We start from the raw sequence: 18,678 nt of genomic DNA, 5'->3' as shown, positions 1-18,678 counted from the left end.
GCCAGATGTGACTTCTCAGGGTCTCACTGCGTTGTCATCAGTAACGGCTGAGGATGGGGTTCTCTGTTCAAATGCTCCTTACCACGGCAGCTTACGTCTGGGTGTGTATACAGTGATCTCCTCCCGAGGTGGCCAAGTGCATTCGGAACCGTGGGGTAGGGAGATCTGTGTCTTTGTTTTTGTCAAAGTGTATAGGCAAAGTAATACAGAATTTAAAAAGTCTTAAGTCAGAAAGTAGTTAACGGATTAAAAGGAAAATAGTCTTGACTCCCTGCTCCCTACCCCCAATCCTACTCCCTAAAGGCAAGTACTGTCCACTTTTTTGGTAATTTCTTGATTTATTAGACATCACTGACTTCCTGTTACATGAAGATCTAGCACTTTGAACTTCCCCATTCTCATTCCCTTCATCTGATATAATCGCTTCACGATTCTTGTTAAATTAGCCTTCAGTGTTTACATTATTATGACTACGTAATGCTGTTTACCACTGAGCCAGGCAGTGTGTTGTGTCTATTTTGTGTCTCCTGTATAATTGTTTTTCCCTGAAGCAAATACCCGACTCTTTTTTATCTGCTCAATTACTGTATAGCTGTGGCTAATTCTCCCCAAACGTACCACATAATCAATTGTCTCAAAATACAGTTTTCAGCATCCAGTGTCAGACCCCCTGAGGTGCACTTCTTTTCTGGAAGGCCTGCCTTCTAGAGCCCAGCCCTCCTGAGCAGGCTGCTCACAGGGCCTGCAGCGCGGCAGTCACCTGTGCCTTCCCACCACTGTGCCTTTTGTCTTTATTTTCTCTTCTGGGGTTTGATGACTCAGTGCCGTGCTTCCTGACCTGGGGTCCAGGGACACTTTGCCAGAGCTCTGCAAGTGAAGAGAGTTTTTAAATTGTGGGTTTTCATTTCAAACACTAATGTTTTATCTACCTAAGGTCTCAACTCTAGCACTGATAATTCATAACTGAAAGATAATTCCAAGATCGAGAATTTAGTTTCTTCATCTAGAGTTTCTATAACTTGGGTCACCAGGCATATATACTCTCAGACATCCAGGATAGTATCTTTCCCTTTAAAGAGATTTGAACTTGTCTATAATCAAGGGTTAGAAATGCCATCTTAACTTGAAGTAATGGTCCCCTAACAGTCCCTCTGGGCTCCAGCCCCAGTTGGTGGGAAGAGGAGCTGGTGACGGGGGTGTGGAGGGGGGATGCTTTGTCACGCAGACGTTCAGCTGCCTGACCTCTGTGTGCGGTGGGCCCTGTGGGCACCTAGCAGAACGGGGCACGCGCACGCACGCATGCACGCACACCCCCTCTTAACTATTTCTTAGTCTTTGTAGCTTTACTCTCCGTTGATGTTAACAGCCAACCCCCTCCTTGTAGGCTGGAAATCCAACTTTGAAACATCTGTTCTTCATCTGGCCCTAATCAGTCATTCTCCACTAAATGACTGGGATTGTTTCTTAAAATAAATTTTCAACTGAGGATAGTTTTAGATTTACAGGAAAATTATGAAGATAGTGCAGGGAGTGCCCCTATCTTGCATACCCAGTGTCTCCCATTAGTAAGATCCATACTTTATTCAGAGTCCCTTAGTTTTTTCCTAGAGTTTTTTCCTGTTCTAGGACCCCATCCAGGACACCACTTTGCTTTGAGGCGTCATGTCTCCCTAGGTGCCTCTTGGCCTGACAGTCTAATAGGTTTTCCTTGTTTCCCATGACTGTGGCAGTTTTGAGGAGTGCTGGACAGGCATTTCTTGGGGTACCCATCTCTTGGAATGTGTCTGATGTTTTTACCAGGCATGTGGGTTTGGGACAGGAAGAGCACGCAGGTGAGATGCTCTGCTTGTTACAACATACCAAAGTCATGTACCATTACCAGACTTATCCCTTTAATGGTGGCCTTGATCGACGGCCAAGGTCGTCTTTGCCAGATCTCTCTGCTGGAAAGTTACTCGTTTGCCCTTTTCCATATGTGTCTTTGGAAGGTAGCTGCTGTGGGTGGCCCACAGTTAGTAAGTGGGGATTGATGTCCCCTCCCTCCCTGAGAACAGAGTACCTGCCTTATTTGGAACTCATCTGTATGGGACGGTTGCTAATTCTTTGCCACTCATTCTTTCACTCCTTTGCATCAGTGTGGACTTGTGGATATGGCTGGTATGCTTGGGTTATAATCCAACATTGCTTTATCTTCTTGCTCAAATTGTCTCAGCTTTGGCCATTGGGAGCTCCTGTGTCCTTTTCACACACCCCTATTATTGTGTGTATTGTTTTGTTTTTTGAGCACTTTGTTGCTTTTTGGCATTTTAAGATGTACCAGGCTCACCTTGTGTATTTTAAGTATCTGTGTTCACAAATGATGTCTATTAGAATTACTTATTGTTTTATCACTTAGGGCCTAGAACAAACAGCTCACCTTGAAGGGGTAGAAATCCATGTTAAATAAAAAGTCCCCAGAGTACCTGCTTTCTGTCCTGTAATCCTTATCTTTGTAGGAGCCAGAAACCAGGGTCAGAAACTTCAGCATCTCCTGTTGCTCCCTTTTGTGTTCAACTACCATCTTTCTTGCCAAAGTGACTATTTTACAAATGTTTGCCTTCATCTCCATCCAGTGCTCAGCTCCAACCCCAGTGCCTACCGGGACCACAGCAAAGCCTCTCTGCACGGCCTTGCAGGCTGGACGGCTGTGGCCTCCATCCTCAACATACAGGCCACTTCTTCCTCCCTAGATGCTCTCATGGGGCCCTGCGATATCCCGCGACCTTCTCCAGCTAGCCCTGCATCTGCAGTGTGGACGCTCCTTAAGGCCAGGGACCATCTGTCTTAGTCGCCTCTCTCCGCTCACGGGGCTGGCTTGGGACCCCAAGTCAGGGGCAGTCTGGTGTCTAGTGAGCTGATCACACGCCCCTGAGCTCACGAGCCTGTTGTGTCCCTGTCGAACAGCAGAGGGTACTGCGAGCACGTGAGGAGAAGGCCTAGGCAGGCTTGCTTCTGTTTGCGGATCACACTGAGCTTACCGCACTGTACTTGTTCTTGATACTTCCGTTTGAGTTTATTCATGAAGTGTCCCCCTGTTGGGTTTAGGGATACTGTAAAAGTTACTAATGACATATCATAGTCAAATAGTCTCTCCATACCAGGGATTGTCCTACCTCCAAATATGGGGACTGCCAGTCCCAAGGGGCCCCCCAAACACACACACACACCCAAGGGCGTCCGGTTAGCAGGTCAAAGGCGCCACCCTCCTGGTGGCGAGCACGAGGTTGCTGTAAGAAGTGGTACCTCCATTGGCCAGGGCCCCAGCGGTGCGGCGGCATGTCCCCTTGGCCCCCGGGCTGGCTGGAGGCGAGCGGCAGCATCAGGGGGCCCCGGGGGTGAGAAGGCGCCCTATTGACTAAGCCAGGGAGCCCCATTCCAGAGGAGTTGGCTGTTCGCAAGGGTCTCATGCCTTGTACATTTTTCCCAAAAAGCTGCCTGGCAATTGGAGGCCATAAGCCAAAAAGTTGACATTTTTTTAGAAGACAAAAACCAAAACCTGGTCCCAGCGAACCGCCTCCAGGCCCCCATGGGGTCCCTGAGCAGCGTGACAGCATGAGCTCCTGCTCCTCGTCTTTGGTCGCCCCTGACCTGCACCTCTGGTAAACAGGAAGGCCTCTGCGCCATCAGTGTCCATCCCTCTGAGAGCATCTGAGAGCTGTCCGGGCCATCAAAGGCATCCCCAGCCCCCAGGAGCCTTCTGGAGGGCACTCCAGCCTCGGCAGAAACAATTCCCCATTGTCTTCGCCCCTTGGAAATCGTGGATTTGTAAACAGGCCCTTAGGTTTAGACAGCCCTGCCCTGGCTTTGTGCTGGAGGGTTGTTTTTTCTTCCCTTAACAATGTCCTTTCCAGTGGGGCCAGCCGTTCACACCATTGTCTGAGACCCTTGGACCACAGGAAACCACACCGGATCCTTATCAGCTGGGGCTGAACAGATGAAGTCATGTCCATAAAACAAGCTGCTGGTCTGCCACGTCACCCTGTCCTTTATCTGCGAGAGCAGAGCCCCCTTGTCCTCCTGACAGGCCAGTCTGGGCTCCCGGTGTCCCCACGGCGGTCACCTCCACCTAATGGTGGACACCTGGACTCTGCTCCAGGCCTCTGTTGATTCACTTTGGGGTTCTCCCCAGCCCCCAACTGTCACTGGCCTCTCTGCATGACAGGTGGTCATGGCATGAAACACGAGCCCTCGGAATGAAGTGGGGTACATCCCAGTCATCTTCCTCCTGGGAAAAGGGGTCACGACTGGCCATCTGAGGCCCCCTGGGCAGAGTCCCTGAGTGCAAACTACAAGCTAGCTCTGGAGACCTGGCGTGGGGACAGGGTGGACAGCCCTTGCAAGGCCTCCCTGGAGACACAGCATTTCCCATCCTTGGGAGAATGGTTTTTAAAAGGCTGTGTCGAGGAACCAGGAGTTTCCTTAATGAAATCCAGTAAGGAAAGTGAGAGGCTTCATGAGGACGCAGCCTCGAAGGGAGGGGGGCCCAGCAGAGGCACCAGGGCAAACGCTGGGCACTGGGAAGTGGGACAGGGGCCTCACCTGGGCACCAGGGGCTGGGCAGTCCTGACGAGGGGCCGGGAGGGGCCCAGCAGTCCCTGAGCTCCTTGTCAGGTACTGTCCCCTAACCCACCCCCACCCATTCTCTCTTGTCACCAGGCCCTGGTTTGTTGTCTCAGAACACCGTGCGGATCTGCTCGCAGTGCAGGGTGGACTTCCTCCTTGTGGAGCCCCTGCACACCAGGCCTTGGGCGAGGCTGGAGCAGACACTCGGCTTGCACAGGAATGGGGCTGTTCCTGAGCACCTGTCTCCAGGTTCTCAGGAGGAGCTGTAGCCTGCTGGGGAGCCTCAGTCAGCTGTGCTGGCGGGGGCATGTGAGTGAGTTCTCTGGGGCCCCCGTCAGCTCCGAGAGGACAGCCTGGCGGGGGGCAGGCCGGACTCCTAAAGGTTGCTGCCTGACTCCTCCTCCAGTGAGGGATTCTAGGGGTGTCTGAGGCCTGACCTGGGCTTAACTGAGTGACGGGGAAGCACAGAGCCATTTGGGAAAGTGACAAGGGCAGGTTTCTGCCCTTATTCTGCCTCTCCGTACCCCTGGCCCTTTCTCAGAAACTAGTCTATTGGGTTGCAGGACAGCCACAGGCTTGGGGTGAATCCTAGCCCTCCACAGAGGACCACCATGCCAGACACAGGGAGCAGGAAGTGGGCTGGGGGGCCAGAAGCAGGGCAGAGTCCAGGCCCAAGGGTCAGCAGGCTGGAGTCTTGGCAGCCCCGCCTGGGTGGCAGGTCCAGGCCTTAGCTGGCCACGGGAGGCTGAGATGTGGCTGTTCCATCTGGGAGGCTGGGGAGTGTACTGGTTTCGAAGGCAGAGATTAATAGATTAAATTTATCCCATGTGCCAAGGGAGGGGATTAATCAGAGTTTTCCCAAAGTACGCTCTTCAAACATTAGAAACATGAGCTGGTAAGTGCTTCGTGGGAAAAAGGGACAGAGGACTAGCTTGAGAGAATGGTGAGGCACACAGTGGGCATGCAGTCTAGTGCTAGTGAGAGCTCGTGGCGGGCCCCTCCGGGGCTGGGGTGGGATCCTGCCGTCACTTGACCATCGTCACGAGGGTCTCCTGGGACACTGCCCCACGGGACACTCATCCCTTCCTCAGAGCCCCTTCCAGAGCTGGGGGAGAGGACAGTGATATCCCCAAGGCATGAAGCCGTGTTCAGATGGGAGGCGGGAGAGGAGTAGTGGAGAGAAGTCCAGGCCCCAGGGGACTCCAGGCATGGGGGTAGAGCCTCTGTGCCCCGCGGGGAGGGGCTGAGGGGGCCTCACCCATCCTCCCAGCCCAGCACTCTGGCCTCGTGGCCGCTCTGGTGGTGCTGATGGCCTGCAGCAGGGTTGGAGGGTCTGAGGCTGGGTCAGGCCGGGTGTTTGCAGAGGGGCCGGGGGGCAAGAGGAGGAGCCCCCACAGCAGGGCCTGGGCTGCAAGATGGGGCTGACGCCTGACTGTTCTGTGAAGCCCCCAGTCCGTGGCATGGATTTAGGGGCCCATCCAAACAAGAGGCTAATCTCTGTGGGAAGTGGGTTGAGTCCCTCCCGTCTCCCCGCAGCACCAGGGGTCCTGCCCTATGGGCAGGAGTGTGAAGTCCTGGGGAGTAGGAGCCATGGCAGGGGTGCCCTCCACAGCAGGTCCAGTGGGCCCGACTCCCAGGGCCTGGCCCCCTCCCCGGAAGCTGCAGCCCCCCCAGCACAGCACAGCCCCCAGGGAGAGCTCAGTGCCTTAATACATGTTGGTATGTGGCTCGGGAATGGAGACAGGCGCCAGGCCAAGTGTTGCTGTTACAAATGTCAAGCATTATTGTGGAAAAGGCGCAGGGCTGCCGACGTGCCCAGCTGCCCTTTGCCAGCACTTTTTTTTTCTGGCTCGAGATCCTTCTGAGGTTCCGAGGTCAGTCTCAGAAGCCCGCAGGGCAGGATTTTCCTGACTTAATCTCAGCTTCACAGAGGAAGCCCTCAGATTCTGTCCTCCCTGGTGCCACCTCCCCCCGTCTAGGAGATACCAGGGCGGGTGGTTCTCCCTCCTGGAATGGAGGGAAGGCTCACACAGATGGAATCGGTCAACTTAGTACAGAAATACACAGAGACGATGACAGAATCACATGTGTAAGTGTTAACTTCACCCCCGTCCTTGTGGGTTCTGCGCAGTAGACACTCTGCTCCTCTCACTGGCGCTCAGGGCAGTCGTGACAATAAAATAACAACAATAATTACAAGAAGTGTGCTTGTAAAGACAGAGAAACCACATCTCAACATATGAGTAAAACAGAACTCACACACACAGGCATTTCCAGCATTAATAACCCTCAGTACCATGCGGGGGGTGGTTGGCAGAAGCCGGCCATGATTCTCCCAGTGCAGGTGCCCGTTCAGGATTTTGAGCTCCTCCTCTCCCCATTTTCCAGGGTAACTTCCCCAGAGGACGCTGCCCTGGGACGGCCACACCGGGGCCCGGCCTAGGGGCCGCCGAGGGCCTGGTCTTCCCTGGCACGGGGGCAGCACTGGCCACGGCTCTGACACAGGCCCCGGCCTTTGCGCTCTCCCCACTGGCCACGGTCCCCTCCATCTCTTTTCCGGCGCCTCCCCACGCCCTGCCTCCTCTGCTTTTACCTGCTCACATCCCAGCTACCGTGACGTGGGCCACAGGTTTCCCAAAGAGTTGTCGGGTTCTCTGGGTCAATTATTGCGCAGTCAAGGGGGCAGGGGGCCTACTTCAGATCCCAGTTCCCTGGCAGGGGTGGGATGGGGGCTCGGGTAAGATCCAAGGCAGACGCAGTCTGGGTTTGGGTTCAGTGGGCAGAACGCCCCGTTTTGCTTTTAATTTTTTTTTTGTTTCCCCTCCTTTCTTCTTCTTGTTTTTTTTGATGAGAGGGAATCTCGACTTGATGCCCTTGTGTCCCTGCTGCCGGCTCGTGCGTCACAGACCTGCCCTTCCGCGTGCAGTCTGGGAGGAGCTCTACACTAGTCCTCCTCCTCCTCCTGTGCTCCCAGCCCGAGAAACACATTTCTGCTGACGGCAGAAAACAGCTCCCTACCCGTGCGGACAGAACGTGCCTGGCCACCTGAGCCTCACCCCGAGAACCTGCAGCACTTAGCAGCTTTTTTCCCGACGTGTTTTTCTCTTAAAAGAAAAAAGTCTTCATAAATGAACCGTTCATGACCCACCCTTTAGCAGGAACCAAGGATTCCAGGGTGAGAAACATCTGGCCAGCCCGGTGGCTCCTAAGCTGATCGATACATCTTGGGTCCTTGAGAAGGCCTGCTCCTGAGCCCCACAGCCGCCCCAGGGTCTCCCCATCTCAAAGCTTCTCCATGCCTGTGGCCCCAGGCAAGGTCGTGGAGCTGCCACATTCCCACCTGCCAGGCTGGGGGCGTGCTTGCATTGCCCTGCGAAGGACACCGCCGGCCGCATCCAGCTCCCCTCTCCCCAGCTCTAGTCCACAGAGATGGAGAGGCATTCTTCTACAAGCCACCCCTCCCTGCTCCCTGCATGGAGACCCTGATGGTGGGGAGGGAGGATCCCCTCATGAAATGTGGGCACCCAAGGAAACCTGGCCTGGCAACTGGGGGACCTGGGAAGGGGAGTCAGGCTGTGGGACCACCCCCACCCCCCCCACCTCTGGTTTAAGAAGCAGGGCCTCAGGCCCAGACTGCCCCCAGGTCCCAGGGAGCGCTAGCAGCCTGAGACAGAGTAGAGGCGGTGGGCAGTGGCGGGAACTGCCCCCAGTCCCGGGGCTCAGCGGGGGATGTCTTGCTCTTCTACCTCCTCAGCACCACCACCTTCCCTCCCAACTCAAGGGGGGTCCTCTTAAAGGGTGCTACCTTAGAGGCAATGTCCACCCTCCTCTGGCTGCGTGGGGGCTCCTGCCAGACACCTCCTCAGGCGCACCCACACACCCACACAGAAGGGCCATTGTTCTTCAGGCTGGGAAAGAACCACCCAGCCCTCTGGCCTCTGGGCACAACCGGAAATGTGTCTGGGGGCCATCTCTGAGAACAAACAGCAGGCCCACTGAGACTGCCAGTGGCCAGAGGGCGCTGGCCCCAGCCTGGGAGTGACAGCACCAAGGGGTCGGGGAAAAGGCCTCAGACACAGGGCCCTCCACTGGGCTCCAGCCTTTGCTGTGGGTGGCCTGATAGGGGTATGGGGGGCACACACTTCCATTTCAAAGAGGCAGCTGGGCATGTGGGCCCCTCTGCCCTAGCTGGGTGGGTAGGCAATGCTGGACGCTGCCCGACCACCGCTCCCCCGCCCTGCTCTACGCAGCCCCCACCTCCCGGGGCGTCCGATTGCGCTCCGCCTGCACCCGGCTCGTCGCCTTCTTGCCCAGCTCCAGGCCCGCCCAGCCCTTACCCTTGGCCTGTTTGCCCCTCCGGGAGGTGCACCACACACGCTCACAGTACTCATCCACCCGGGGCAGGTTGGCCAAGCCGATGAGCTGCAGGATGTCCTTATACCAGGCCTTGGGAGGGGTGGGGACCAGGCCCCCCCGGGCTGGGGGCTCCTCCGGCCGCAGCTCCCGGGGCATCAGGCTTTTGAGCTGCCGGGCGGCGATCACCCCCAGAGTCAGGGAGACCACCGTCTGGGAGAAGCCGTGCTCTAGCGTCCTGCACGTGTAGGTCCCCGCATCCCCGCGGCTGAGCCTGCGGAACAGCAGCCCCTGCTCTGTCTGCAGGACCCGCTCGTCAGTCTTCACCTGCTGGGGGTGTGGGGGGTGTGAGGGGGTGTGGAGCAGGGCACCCACTACCAGCTTCTCTGCCCCCTGCTTTTCCAGACTTGCCACTCACTCTCCCCATCCCAGGAGGGGCCCTGCAGCTGGGCAGGCTCGGTCTCAGAGAGGCTGTGAGCTAGAGCGGGCAGGGCACTGCCTTCCCATAGGCCAGGGCAGCACGTGCTAAGGGAGCTGCTGGGGAGTTGACTGACTGCTTTGGGTAGGCTCTGAGCCACCTACCTTGGCCTTGGGGGGGCCCTGGCACACATTCCCAGGGAATGGAGGGGGTGAAGGGACATTTATGGGCTTTTTCTTGAGCAGCTATACCCCCAGCTCCAGGACTAGAACTCCCCCCCAGTCTCCACACATACACATGCACGCATGCATGCACACACACCTTCCTTGTCTTACTCCTGGTCTGCATTGTTCCCACCCCCCACCCCCCGACAGTGCAGAGCCCACAGCCCCAGCCAGGGGTGGGCTGAGTGCCCATCACAGGAGAGGAGGGTGTCTCCAGGTGGGACCCTGTCTGGGCCCCAGCCTGCACATCTGCACCCGAGGCTGGGCTGGCTCCATCTCGTTGCCCCCCTGCCTCTGGCCCTGGGGAGTCTCCTTAGTGCCCCGTCCAACAGCTGGCCCCAGACTGGCCTCCCCCAGTCCCGGACTGGAAGGAGAGCCCCTGCCATAATCAACCACTCCCTCCCCTGCCCTGGACCGAGCAGCTGGAGATTGGTTCCTCACCCCTCCGCTCCCACGGCTGCCCCAGGCCCCAGCCTGAAGCCATCTCTGGGGCTGACAGACCTTTCCGGATGGGGGAGGGGAGGGCCAGGACAGACAGCTGGGCTCCAGGGAGAGAGTGGGGCCAGGCAGTGTGCAGGTGGGAGTGTACAAGGGCCACCGATCAAGGGTCCAGGTCTAGGGCAGAGGAGGACCAAGAACTCCTGGGGGAAGAGACTCCTTCAAAGATGAACCCTATGTAAGCATGAGGGGCTTCCTGGCCCACCCAGACCCCCTTCCCTCTCTTCCCTCTCTGCTGCCCACTTCTCAGAGCCCAGCCCATGCCTGGGAGTTGGTGGACTCCCTGCCATTGGATGAGTTCCAGCCACATGTGGCCTGGGGGTTCCCAGATGGCAAGAAAAGGGTACCTCCTTCTAGGGACCCAGGGGCCTAATACACACTTTTCTGCAGTTGTTCTTGGCACGATCCCTCTGGAGTCCCTTCCTAGGGCTCAGGACTTGGGGCTCAGGGAGGAGGGTGACCTCAGGACACATGCAGGCAGGAGACAGGATCCTTGCTCACCTGGTCGGGCCCCTCGTCTCCGGGCCTCTGCAGGAACCAGCGCACAGCAGCCTGGGGAGACTTGGGCAGGCACTCCAGGAAAGTACTGTTGTGCTCCGTGCCGTAGACCGTGCGGGTCACAGTCGGTCCCACAGCTTCCTCTGCAGGTGAGGGAGGTGGCCTCAGCTCAGGGACCAGCAGCCCCCAGGGCCGCCAACTCAGTGACCTAGGGGCCTATGTATGGGCCAGTCAGAAGCCAGTCACTCTGTCCAGAGAGCCCACACGCACACACGGACGGGAGCTGCGCACTAGGGTAACGGAGGGCTGCAGGCCTGCTCACTCACCTTCCGGGCTCTGGCCCAGGCACTGCAGGGTGGGGTTGCCATGCCAGATGTCCTGCCGGCGGAACCTGCGCTTGCTGGTGCCAGGCCTGTAGCGGGTGCAGGAGACACCGTCCCAGGCGCAGTACGGGTCCCGGGCCAGGCAGCACTCCGCACAGGCACTGCCGTAGGTTTCACACTGGTGCAGCCGCACCCGGGCCACGCCCAGCCTCGAGCCCACATACAGCGTTTGCTGGGAAGGACAAAATAGAGCCGGGTGAGCCCGGCTCCACCTAGAACCGGCTAGGCCCTCAGTTCCCTCGGGTTTCCTGAGACCTCTGCTGTTTGCAAGTAGTCTTCCAGGACCCTTCGGGTGCCTTCCAGTAGCAACGTTTATCCTCTACCTGATCTACACCAGACCCTGTGCTAAGACCTGGAAGGGATGGTACAGACCGTGGGTTTTCTCTAAGGCACTTCTCCAGGCCCTCCCTGCAGCTGACCTTTGCCCTCAGCCCCATGGCCTTTATGCTGACTTGCCTCTGACCTTAGTGTACTCTGCTTTCAGCAATCCCAGTACAAATGTCAGGATTTACCCAAAGGTAAACTGGGGTGGAAAACTTGGGGAGATTCTGCTACTTGCAAAAGGACAAAGAGCCAGCCTCTAAAAAGTAGCTCCCTATTTGATGTATAATCTGAGTTTTGTTTTCAAGCATGTTCTTGTCTCCCCTGAGGAGCCAGCCTTTGCAGGTCTCCCCTCATCTGAACACAGCCTCGCCTGCTCAGGGCCTCCCTGGAATGTGGGTTTCCTGCTAGGGAACCTCAGCTCCCCTCATTGCGGGGCCTGAGCAGGCAGCCCAGCTGGTGCAAGGGGGTGCGGGGTGCGGAGGGGGGAGTGCTGGAGGGGGTGGCTGCTCCTACCCTTTTGACGGAGATCTCCATCTCAGTGACCGGTGTGGGCACCTGGGGAAGGAGCAGGGTCTCAGCCAGGGTGGGCTGGGAGAGGCCTCCCCTGCACCCCTGCTTTTTGCCTCCTCTAGCCCCTGACTGGGAGCCACCTGTCTCCCAGCCTGGGCCCGTGCACTCCCTGACCACTGAGGCCAGCCAGTTTTTCCCAGACACTGGGGCACTAGAAAAGTCCCCTCACCTTGGCTGGCCTCCAAGCAGGAGGCTTGGCTGAAGGCACAGAGCGCCGGTGTCCCCTCCCTCGGCCCCATCCCAGCAATGAGACAGCTGTCCCAAATCGCTCATCCCATGTCAGGAGGCACGACAGCCCCCCCCCCCCCCAGATGATCCCCTGCTTGTCTCTGTAGAGGGACCAACTCAGGGACTTGGGATCTCAGCCGCCCCCGCACTGCGCCTTGAGCCCAAAGGGCCTTTCAGGGGATGATCGCCCCGGGCCCCCAGCCCTGGCTCCCCAGCTTTCAGCTCACAGCCTGTCTCCAGGCCCCACAGTCATTCGAAGCCTCAGCAAGGCCCCTGCGGCGTGAGGGCAGCACCTACTGCCCTGCCTGCCAGCTCAGCGAAGGCAGCCCTCTCTCCCCCTGGCCTTCCCCAGAGCCAGGCCTAGACCCAGGGGACCCTCCCGTCAGTCACCCCCTCACCTTAAACACCTGGAGCTCCTCCAGGACCACCTCCTCGGGCTCGGTGGCGCCCTCCACCTGGAGGGCAATGACCTTGAGCACGGAGCCTGAGTCTGAGGCAGGGCAGGAGGGGTCAGGCGGAGGGCCGGGCCTCCGCTCACCTCCCCGCCTGGCCACCCCACTCCGCCCACCCACCGGTCCCCAGGAAGATGACGTCGTAGGTTCCATCCTCGGCCTCCACGCGGTCCACCACTATCTGGCGCAGCTGCTGGGCCGGCTGGGTTTTGACGAGGACAGGGCGGCCCTGCCGTGGCCGCACGGGCCGGAACATGAGTGGGTGGGCTCGGGCGAACTGCAGCACCTCGTCCGGGTAGTGCTTGGTGCTGCCGAAGGGCCGCCCCGGCTGCGCGGTCATCTTGCTGGGGCACTGTGGGCAGCAGCAGTGGGTGTGCTGAAGCATCTTGGGGCCGCACGCTCCCTCCAGGCCCATCGCCAGGCCCACCACCAGGCGCTGGCCAGACACACCAACCTCTGAGGGATGACTCGCTGTGGGAGAGGCCCCTTAATGTGGTTCAGGGCTCTGCTCCCTGCCTCACCCTACCCTGTCCCTGGGAAGCCTGTGGGGCTGCGTGCAGACAAAAGCCTGTGCCAGGCACTGTTCCTCCTGCCACCTGCTCAGCCCTCTTGCCTGCCCTGGCTCCGGGCAGATACTCACCATGCCGGGGCGTGGGAAGGGCACCTTGCCCCCATAGGGCCCCCACTGGTGCTGAGGACCATCTTGGTGGGCAAAGGGCCCCTTGAAGACCTCCCAGATATCTGCCATGTGGTACACACAGACGGCAAATCCCTGGAACACGGCACTGCCAGGGGCAGACAGGGACAGTCAGGCTGGGGTGACCATTGGGTGGGAAGGAGGCAGCCTGACTCCATGGGCAAGACCGAGGGGAGGGTGCCTATAGCTGGTAGAGACCCCAAACCGACACCAGGCAGAGAGAGGGAGGCAGAGAACACAGCCACTGAGCCTCCGAGACAGGGACAGGCAGGGGCCCATGGTGAGGCTGGGACATGGAGCAGAGGCTCAACAAAGGAGGCTGGAGGTGCAAGCCTGGCCCTGGTCGGGGGCTGAGAGGGGCCTGCGTGCCCACCTGACAGTGCTGAACAGAGCGTACAGCTCGACACTCTTCACCGCGTTGGTCTGCAGCAGGAACACGTCCTCTGCAAGACAGAAGGCCATCACCAGCGCCCCGCCGCCAGGCTCTGAGCCCTCTGCACCCCACACCCAGGCCTGCCCCGGCTGAGCCTTTACCCAGCTGATCGAAGTGGGTCTCGGCACCATCGGAGCCGGGCACCGAGCAGACCAGCCGGGCCTTGAGAAAGGTGCTCCATTTGTTCACCAGCACCCTCTGGCCACCGGCATCGTTCTGGGGCAGGTGGGGATAGAGTTGGCTTTGGGCTCCAGACACAGGCCCCTCCTGCCCCGCCATCCCCATCCTCGGGGGGAGAGGCACGGATGCGGGTGGCACACCCCGCCTCAGTTTCCCTACTGCCGTGGGCGGGGACACGTCTGGGTGAGGAGTTGAGCTTCACCGCCCCTTCACAGCTCTCACCACGCAGACACGACCCACGCGGCTAACGGTGACGCGGCCTGGGCTGCCGTCAGGCGAGGGGACAGTCTCCGAGAAGAAGAAGTACACCTTGTCATCATCTTGGTCAGAGCTGTCCGCGATCCGGGCGGCCTTCACAAACCGGGGGTCTGGGAGGTGACAAGGTGAAGCTGGAGGGCTCACAAGGGAGGAGGGAGATGGGGAAGAGGTGCAGGGACCCCCCTGGAGGCTGGAGACACGGAGCAGAGTGGGGATAGGCTGGAAGAGCCCTCCCCAGCCAGCATCAGCTCCCCGCCTCCCTGCCAGCCCTGCCCTCAGCAGGCCCTGGGCTCACCATGCAGGAGGTTCTGGTCAGAGTCGGAACGCAAGGCTGGTCGGGGACCCCCACTCCGGAAGATCATGGCCTCATGCCCCAGGAAGTCAGCAGTGAGGCCAGTATACAGCTCCCCGCCTGGGGACAGGGCGGGGGCATGGTCGGGCCAGGGCCCCACAGCCGGGCCCCCTCCCTCCCCAGTGGCACCGACCAGCTCCCACCCTCCCCGTGCCCGCCCCGGCCTGGGCATTACCCACCTACAAAGGCACTGGCAAAGGGTCGGCTGGGCTCGTGCGGACACCGCCCCCGCCCGCCTTCCACGCTGCCGGGCTCCAGGAGGAGCACATGCTGGGGAGGGGGCGGGAGGAGGGGGGTGTTACCTGGGGAAGCAACCCCAGCCCCCCAGCCTGGCAGGGGCCATCGCGTGCCGCCGCAGAGTCGGGGTGGGAGGACGGAGCCCTCACTCAGGGCCTCTCCAGTGAGGTCAGAGCAGGGCACAAAGGCCCCTTTCAGGCCCCCGCCCCGGGCTCGGGCTCGGGGAGGAAATGCCACTGCTTCCCGCCCCTCGTGGGGTCCCCCAAGGCTCACCTCCCCACGGTGCCCAACTGCGATGAGGGCGCAGGTGGGCTGGAAGGCCCCGGTGCCGCATGCCAGCAGGTGGGTCCGGTTGTGGGGCTGCAGCACCCGCACGAAGTTGGCACACTCCATCTACCGGGGGAGGAGGAGTGCAGGGGAGGAGGGACATCACCTTCCCTGCCCGGCCAACCAGCTCCGGGGATGAGGGGTCGCAGGGGCCGGGGACCTTCAAGACCTCAGGATCTGCTCCGCAGGCCCCTAGTGCAGGCACGGAGCCGAGCGGCCTGGCTGAGGCCGGAGCTGCTCAGGGCTGGGAGGCGGTCACCGCTGACGGCACTCACCGAAGGGTCCCGTCCCTTGTGGACACACTCCTCCCGCTGTCCTGGCGGCGGCGGCCACAGGACCTGAAACACAGCGTGGCTGACCCCTGACCTCACAGCCTCAGTTTCCCCATCTGGAGTCGCCCAGCTCTCAAACAGACCCTCCCCTGCATCGGCCCAGCGCACCTCCCGGGGATCCGGCCATGCCTGGTCCAGCCTCAGGGAGTAGAGGGCATCGCGGCCCCCCAGGAAGAGGCGGTCCCGGTACTCATCCAGGTACAGGGCGCGCAGGTCCAGGGAGCCCCGGGGGCCCAGAAAGACAGCAGAGCGGTTGGCAGACAGCAGGTCTAGGAGGCAGCGAGGAGCAGTGAGAGCCTCGCTCAGCCCGCTGGCGTGGCGAGGTGTGGGGGGGGGGGGCCCAGCTGTGTGTTCACCCCCCCCCACGTCTGGAAAGTGTTTCCATCCTCAGAGCTGCTGAAGGGAAAAGGCTCCTGGGGGGGGGGACAGGGGCCTGGGCCCCCCACCCTCTGCCCATTCCTCACTTAACAGGACTTAGGACTGCAGTCTGGGCACAGGGCTGGCAGAGTCCAGGGAAGGGGGTGGGTCTGAGCAGCACGCTAGGCTGCCTCCGCGGACGGCAGAGAGCGCGCCTGGCAGAGGCCTGCGCGCAGGGGAGGCCGGGGCGGCCAGGCAGAGCTGCTCTGGTCCAGGGACGTAGCTAAAGTGACCTTTCTCCTTCATAGATGCCATGCACTCAGGCTCCAGGGACAGAAGGTGACTGTCTGGGGATGCTGGTCCCAGGTGTCAAGGATCCTGAAATAGGTCCTCGGGAGGTGGAGGTGATGGCTGGCAGCAGGGCCTGGGGGGAAGAGGGCTGGCCACCCTTGGGAAGGCCGAGTGTCCTCCACTTCCCAGAGGCTCATCATTGGCCCTGCACCCACTCCATCCCCAACACTCATCAAAGGCCTCCTCCAGGAAGCCCTCCAAGACTGACAGCAGTGTGGAGAGGATTTGCCCTATTTGGGTTTTTTCTGGTAGCCTGACTTCGCCCCCAAAACCACACTCCTAGTGCGAGACCACATTGTCCCCCATGCCACACAGAGTGGGGCCATGTCTCTCCCCCTCAGACTCTCCTGTCCAAAGCAGGCCTGGGTCTCTTCCCCGAGGAAGATGACAGTAATTTCCCCAAGGAGAGTCCGTGGAAAGCCTGCCTCAGGGACCTACCCCACAGACCATCCCCACAGCTTCAGAGGAGGCCAGCCACTGCAGCTCAGCCCGTCAGGGGAGACCTGGGGGGCTGGGTGGAGGGGGGGCGGGGATGCCCTGCGCTGTGAGGAGCTTGTGGGATGGAGAGGGCAGAGAGAAGGCCAGCATCGTAAAGCGGGCCGCACCAGGAAGGGGGGCACGGCTGTGGGGACAGGTGAGGGCACCGCGGGATGCACCTGCGTGTGGGCGGCCCTCCTGACCCACCCTCTCTGTCCAGCCCATCTCTCCTTTTCTCTGCAGCCTCTCACCCTCTGTCTCTTTGATTCTCCCCTCAACCCTGGCCGTGTCCTCCAGGACCTGCCCACCTCTGCCCTCCTCCCTGGCTCCTGCCGCTGGCTGGGGCCAAGCCCATCCTGGGCACAGCCATGAAGTTGTCCCCCCGGGCTGCTGGGGAGGGACTGCATCCCTCTGGCTGGCAGAGCAGACTGCCCGGCTGGCCTTTGCCCCACAGGTATACACACGACAGGGTGGCCAGTACCTCGGTAGGAGAGCCGCAGGCGGGGCACGCTGGGGCCGGGGCCGGGGCTGCCGGGTCGGAGCAGGAGACCCCCCAGGAGGCAGCAGATGGCCCAGACCGAGGAGGCCATGCCGCGGAGCCCAGGGCACACGCTGCCTGCGGAGGCGCCCTCTGTCTGCGGTCACCAGCTGTGGTCTGCTCGCTTGCCGCCAGGCCCGCCACTTATAAGGCCGGGCTCCACCCCGCCCAGGGCCAGGAAGGCAGGGAGGCGGAGGGAGGGGGCGAGGGCCCGCCGTCCACCTGCGGCCTCTCCCTCTGTGTGGAACTGGCAGGTCCCCCCTTGGGGAGACCCTTTCCCACATGGGGTACGGGTGGCCTACATGCAAATGTCCACAGACCCAGTCCTTAGGTTCCAGCAAAAAGTCAAGGGGGGAGGTAGCCTGGAAGGGAGGTCACAGGTCAGAGCTCAGAGGTTGGTGGGCTGGGCAGGGGTCTGGCTGAGCTCTCCTTTGCTCTCCTTTGCTCCCTGCCCCTCCAGTGCCCATGGCAGAGACCTCCACACACCGACTCTGGGCCTGGGTCCCCGATACTACGAGGGCCCAGCCCCCTGATTCCCTGGCCTGGCTCCCCAGCTCCCCTGGCAGGGCCCAAGTTGCCTGGGAGGAGTCATTCCAGCTCCAGGCGCTCCATGTTTTGGGCGGAGGCTTGAAGTCTGGCCCCACTTCATAGAACTGGGATTGCCAAGCGATGGCTGCCCAGCCTCCTCCACCCAGGCCTGTCCCTGTCTGGCCTCCAGGCCCCATCCCAGCCCACTGGGGCAGGGGACAGGATCCACAGTGTCAGGAAACCCCCCTGCCTCCCTCAGCCCTCCAGTCCTACCAGAGGCCCACGGCCCAGAGTGGCACCAGGTGAGCGGGGCGTTCCTCCCAGAGTTCCCCGCGGCTGGCAAGCCCCACACATTAGATCCTCCGGGGTGCAGGTGGAGGTGTGGCGTTCCCACCCCACCCCCGGCCTGGTCTAGGGGCAGGAGAGCCACAGGAGAGGCCCAAAGGGGCGATGAAGCTGAGGGGTTCTTTCAGGGCAAGTGAGTCGGTCTCCCTACGGTCCCCGTCTTTGCCTCCCACAGCTGCATCTCCTCCCACCCCAGACCCCTACCCTCAGAATCAGAGGCCCTGGACACTGAAAAGATTTCAACTTACCTGAGCCCTCGGACGGTGATAGTGGCCTGCAGACCTGGGGGACAGCAGAGAGGGGAGGCCCTGGGCCAGCCCACACAGCAGGCTGAGGACAGGTCCCCTCAGCCCTTTCCTGGGGCTCTCTCAGGCTTCTAGGGCTTCTGGGGTGTCCTAGAACCTCTCCTCTCCTCATCTCATCCCTGGAAGGGAGGCGGGTCAGCCTCTTGAGTCGGTGCGAGAAGGACCCAGGGACCAAGAACACTGCCACCCTGTCCCCATCCCCCCAGCACATACATGCCTCCTCGCAGGGTGGGCCTGACCTGGCATCGGGCAAAGGGCTACATGGGGAGGCAGGCACTGGCCGGCCCACCCTGCCTGCGGGCTCTGCAGGCTCTCCTGGAGAACCCCGGCCCCTCCCTCCCTGGGTCTTAGGCTCCTCCTCCCAGGGCCAGGGCCCCACCTCCTTGGGTGCAACAGGCACTAGGAACTGGC

General features: G+C 60.5%; 1 protein-coding gene across 6 annotated transcripts; it reads right to left on the bottom strand.

Moving 5' to 3' along the window:
- Positions 1–342: 342 nt before the first annotated feature.
- Positions 343–18,604, bottom strand: SEMA3G (semaphorin 3G). 6 transcript variants are annotated; one of them, XM_057486808.1, is made up of 17 exons: positions 18,481–18,604; positions 18,211–18,386; positions 15,475–15,635; positions 15,310–15,372; positions 14,981–15,100; positions 14,650–14,740; positions 14,414–14,530; positions 14,083–14,228; positions 13,782–13,896; positions 13,621–13,690; positions 13,191–13,335; positions 12,671–12,902; positions 12,497–12,588; positions 11,814–11,855; positions 10,920–11,148; positions 10,597–10,736; positions 6,679–9,285 (listed from the first exon to the last, which is right to left on the bottom strand). In XM_057486808.1, coding segments are annotated over exons 1-17 (2,382 nt in total). In that variant the 5' UTR covers positions 18,483–18,604; the 3' UTR covers positions 6,679–8,844. The 6 variants fall into 6 exon arrangements, with proteins under 6 accessions (XP_057342800.1, XP_057342791.1, XP_057342797.1 ...); XM_057486814.1 differs by lacking the exons at positions 18,211–18,386; positions 18,481–18,604 and adding exons at positions 16,017–16,147; positions 17,033–17,169; XM_057486817.1 differs by lacking the exon at positions 6,679–9,285 and adding an exon at positions 343–867 and having other exon boundaries at positions 18,211–18,481.
- Between the last annotated feature and the right edge of the window lie 74 nt (positions 18,605–18,678).

The sequence above is a fragment of the Manis pentadactyla genome, chromosome 1, assembly GCF_030020395.1.
Source record: "Manis pentadactyla isolate mManPen7 chromosome 1, mManPen7.hap1, whole genome shotgun sequence".
Classification (NCBI taxonomy): Eukaryota; Metazoa; Chordata; class Mammalia; order Pholidota; family Manidae; genus Manis; species Manis pentadactyla.
The sequence above is the reverse complement of the archived record's forward strand: the minus strand, read 5'-3'. Positions and strand labels throughout refer to the sequence as shown.